The 5280-nt window shown below is 26.5% G+C and overlaps 1 protein-coding gene across 1 annotated transcript; it reads left to right on the forward strand.

The window, feature by feature from the left end:
• The first annotated feature begins 2597 nt into the window (after positions 1-2597).
• On the forward strand, positions 2598-3068 carry LOC107949930 (uncharacterized). Its single transcript, XM_016884690.1, has one exon. It carries the CDS (start codon positions 2598-2600, stop codon positions 3066-3068), a length of 471 nt encoding a protein of 156 aa, XP_016740179.1.
• The last annotated feature ends 2212 nt before the right edge of the window (positions 3069-5280 follow it).

A 5280-nucleotide genomic window follows, 5' to 3' on the forward strand; every position in this document is an offset into this window, starting at 1 on the left:
ATTATTTTAGGCTCATTATTTGATTTATTTTATTATTCAAAAACTGTATTATTTTATTTAGAATTGTGGCATGGGACATAGGATTTGAGTTTATATTTTTGTTTTTATATTGCATGACATTTAATTTAATTTTAGGATATTGAATTATGAATAATTAATTAGCTATGCATGAACGCTGATTTTCATTAAAAACGTAAATAGATATCACTTTTCCGTTGCTATAATATAATTAAAATTTTGAGTAATAAATAATTCGGCAATTAACTAATTTTTCTTCTAAGATAAACAAATATTTTAAAATGATTGTTTTCAAAACTCCGATAGCTTACTGAGTCATTTCAGTGGCTAATGTAAACTTCCGAATTCGGGTCTAACGTCTAGGTCGGGTTGAAAAGATTACAACACAATTTTATTGATACAAATTTATCCACAATCATTAAAAAATAAATTAGAGTTAAATTTAGAAGTTCTTCAAAAAAAAAAAAAACAAAGTCAGAACTTTAATCTATCTATTAATAGGTTAAATTATCCAACTTCAAGAGAAAATAATTTCTCTACTTAAACGGATTCCAATCTCCCAAGTTCATTTTTTCTGGTTTAATTATAAATTGTATCCTTCTACTTTATTAAAATTGAGAAATTAGTTTTTTAATCCTTATACTTTATTAAAAAAATAAGTTAATCCAATTGTTGCTAAACAAATCAACTTGAACTGTTAATTGTTTTGCTAATTTGTTGCTATAAATTGTTGAACTGCTAATATTGATTAATTTTTTTATATAAATCATTAAACTATTGATTTTCGAGTTAGAGAATTAACTTCAAATTTTAACATTGTTGTCCAATTAAATTAATTTCTCAATTTTTGCAAATTACGACAATTAAATTCATACATTTTATTGGGAGGCTTAAGTAAAAGAAAGCCTTCGGTAAAAAATCAATTAAACTAACTTTTCAACTTCTATAAAGTATGATAGTTAATTGTTACAAATTATAGTACCTAAAATTTTAATTTTAATAAAATAAAGGATGAAATTCATAATTTGATTTCTTTTTCATGGGAGGCTTAAGTAGAAAAGGAAAGCCTTCCGGTGAAAGGGTTTTTACATTTTTACTCTTTATTTGATTATTTTTAAATCTCATAAAATACTTTTTATGAAAGTAAATATATAATAAATATTTAAATTTATTTTTATATGATAATTAGATCTATTTTTATTATAAATTAATTCGAATTAATAAAATAAAATTTACATGAATAATTAAAATATTTTCATTAATAAAATTATTATTTAAAATAATATAATTTTAATAAATAATAATTTATAAATTTCATAAAAAAACATATATATAAAATAAATTTTTTTATTATATACCTATTTTAATTGAATGTCCTTAATAATTATTTTCTTCTACAATAATTCACTTTACTATCACCGTTATGATAACATTTAAACATATATCACACCACTAGTTCTATTATTATTAATAATCTCACTGCTCATCCAAACTTAATTACTATACATTTAAATTTAAAGCAATGAGATAAAATTGTAAACAATAATAAACTTAAACATTGAAAATATTCACTTATCATGTTTTAAAATCACGTTAGAAAATGTATTCAATATATTTTAAAGGGTTAATATATACAAAGATACCTGAACTTGGCAATATATACCTATTTGGCATCTAAACTTTATTTTGGACCTAATCGGTACCTAAACTTGAAGATCGTAAGCCAACTTGGTACTTTTTTTAAGTACCTGAATAATGCGGTTAAAATATGCCGACGTGGTGCTAGCAACCAATAGCATGGTGATATGTGGCAGCCTCACATTTTAACGCGTGACAAAAAAATAAAAAAATTTATAATTTTTATAAATTTTAAATATTTTTGTTTTTGCCACGTGTCACCACTCACTATGCTATTGGTAATCAGTGCCATGTCAGTGTATTTTAACGGTATTAGTTAGATATCTAAACAAAGTACTAAGTTGGTACCTAACTAGCGTTGTTAAAATATGCAAACATGGTGCTGACGACCAATAGCATGGTGATATGTGACAACCTCACATTTTAACTCGTGGCAAAAAAATAAAAATAAAATTTTAATTTTATAAATTTTAATTTTTTTTTGTCATGTGTCACCACTCACAATGATATTGGTTGTCAGTGTAACCTCAGTGAGTTTTAAAGTTGTTAGTTAAGTACCTAAACAAAGTACCAAGTTGGCTTATCATTTTCAAATTTAGGTACCAAATAGTTATAAGTTGTCAAGTACAAGTACAAGTATCATGGTATATGTTAAATTTTTTTAAATCACTAAAAAGATTAAATTGCTATTTTTTAAAACCAAAGAGAGTGAGGGCTACAAAAGCATATAATCTATAGCAATTTAACCAATTGTCAAGTTATCCCTTTCCTTCAAACAGGGAATCCCATTGAAATCCTTTAATTTCAATGGAAGGAACTTCTTTATTCCATCAAACAGTAGTTTTTGGCCTTACATCTACTCTTATATCTTAATGTTTTCAGTTTGAGTTTCAACTCCAAATCACATTTTCTTCATCAATCCTACAACCCCACCTTCAACAATGCCTCCCGAAACAAGCAAGCCCGATCAGTCCAACGTTGAAGGAGATAAACAAAGACACTTCAACAAAGAAATCAAAGACATGGTCTCTTCCATAACTCGCCGCGTAACCGGTATTCATAAACCCGGTTCGAGTCACCGCAGAGGTACCGATGACGACGAACACAGCGTGGGAATTATCACGCTTGCTGGAAACAACGTTGGAGCCACAATGCGAAGCGAGTTGGACGAGAAATCCAGTCCTCAATACAGGATTTCAGTCGGAGACGATGAGGCTGGTGCGATGAGTACCTATGTGAACAGCAATTTCCAAGCTGTTAACAATTCGATCATGCTCGGCAGCAGCTACACTGCCAATGATCCAGGAGTCCATTTGGACATCTCGGGTGTTGGTGAACACGAGGGCAAGAAACCAGCAGATAAGACAAGGAGAAGGGGAAAGGAAAAAAGAGAAGGATTCCTCCCAAAGTGAAGGGTGACTCGTAAGTTAATGCATAAAATAAAATCTTTGTATTGCTTTACTATATCCAAGATTATGTTTGCATGAGAGCATATGTATGTAAAAGGTGAAGTATTTCCATAGCATAGTTATGTCTTCCATATAGATACCATTTGGCTTGTATTGCTAGCCAAGGTCTTGGGTGTCAAACATACAAATAATGATGAAAGTGTTGGAACAAGTTCATATGTTGGTTTTTTTAGAAGTTGTTTGAGTTTTAACTCAAAAATCACTATCAATTAAAACTTGATTTCAATAAATAATCTTGAAGCATTCTTATTTTGACCAATATTTTAAGATTTGGTAAATAATGAATCTTAAATTATTGACAATAAGATTCAATAGAGATGTTTCAAAGACCATTATTTAAATAAAAATTATAAATTATTCCCCAAAAGTATAAAATATTTTAAGATTATTTTATCTAAATATGGATCACATTTCTTGTATCAAGAATTTTTGGAATGTGTTTTTTTGGACCTGTCAATATCATCCTTCCTTATGAGAAAATGAATAGTCTAAATATTTTAGAATTTAACTTTTTTTAAATGCTATTAGCTAGTCCATATTATTAAAACAATTAACTACTCTCATTGAGTGAATTTTTTTTAAATGGATTTATAGTCAACCGAATACTTAAAAGTTGTTTTTAAAAGGGATAAATCATATTTTGACCCTTATTTTTCCATAAAATATCTATCATAGCTTCTCACTAAATCTAGACTTTCAATAAAAATGAAATTAATTAATCATAAATTATTTAATTAATAATTAATTTAAATAGGAAACCATCTTACAAATCTCATCTTCTCATCTAAATCCTCAAATGGAAAATCTTGAAGTGTGATATAAAGAAGTTATTACTTCTAACCAAAATTATATGAGAAATAAGAGATAAGCGAATACATAGCACAAATTGAGAGAATAATTTTTCATTTTGCTTGGATATATTACAAGTCTTGTACACATCTCCATTTATATGCTTTCTAACATAAATACATGTAGAAAACAATTTTTGAGATCATATACAAAACTTGCTTATAGCATTTATTAACCATAATTAAGATGAACTTATAAAATTTTTAAATTATTTTATGTTGTCAAGTAAAATTAATAATTTTAATGTAAAAATTAATAGGTTTTAATGCACAATTTGACCTCAAATTTTAATCGTTTCTTATTTTGATACATAAACTATCATTATATTATTTGATTCAATTCAATTTTTATAACTTTGTCAAAATATTCTATTGATATGTGGTGCCAATCAAAATGCGTCATGGTTCTTATAACCAACACTTAATGTTCATGATTATTAAAATTGATATATATATTCCAAAATATATAAAGAAAAAAATTCTTTAAAAAGATTAAATATTTTTAAAAAATATACCATTGACTTTGAATATCGTTGATCAATGTTAACCAAGTGTTGACTCCGGGTTTTTTACAAAATTATTATAAAAAAATAAAAAATAACCAAAATATTATAACTTTTTTTATTTACCAAAATATTATAAATTTTTTATTTACCAAAATATACCAAAAAAAAACAAAAACCTGCAAAAAAAAACCTGTGGCGGCACCAAAGGTGCCAAAGAGATTGGCGGCACCAATGGTGCCAAAGGACTAAAATGTAACTATCTGCAGTTTCAAGGACCTGACATGAAATTTACCATTTTTGAATTTTGAGTGAATTGATGCAGTGTGCGTGTGGGGCGCACTAAAATTGAAATGTGGCTAATTGCTTTCTAAGCACTCCTTATTTATTATTTTCTTTTTATTCCATTTCAACTCACTTTTTATTTAATAAACAAGCCCTCAACCTATTTTTGTAGTTAAATAAGCTATTAATCTATGATTTTTACTCATAAAAGTCCTTTATTTTATTATTAAAGTAAATATATTTTACCTAAAGTAAAGCTATTTAAAAAAGTATAAACTAATTCGCATTTTATGTATTATTTTGGTAATTTGATGAGAATAGTTTATTTAAAAAATTAACTAAATTTGATGAGAATAGTTTATAATTATAATTTATTTTTTCTATTTGGGTTACATTTATGGGTGATCAGTTTTATTATTACTTCTGGTTTTTCAATAAGGCATGCCTGGTATTTCTATTAATTTTTTTTAATTAAATCTAATGTTAGTTAAGTGATAATTAAGATACTTAGAATTCTAA

This window comes from Gossypium hirsutum, chromosome D03 (genome assembly GCF_007990345.1).
Source record: "Gossypium hirsutum isolate 1008001.06 chromosome D03, Gossypium_hirsutum_v2.1, whole genome shotgun sequence".
NCBI lineage: Eukaryota > Viridiplantae > Streptophyta > Magnoliopsida > Malvales > Malvaceae > Gossypium > Gossypium hirsutum.

Bases quoted from the DNA above. Each gene is read 5' to 3' on its own strand.
- LOC107949930 (XM_016884690.1), top strand. From the start codon at position 2,598: ATGCCTCCCGAAACAAGCAAGCCCGATCAGTCCAACGTTGAAGGAGAT.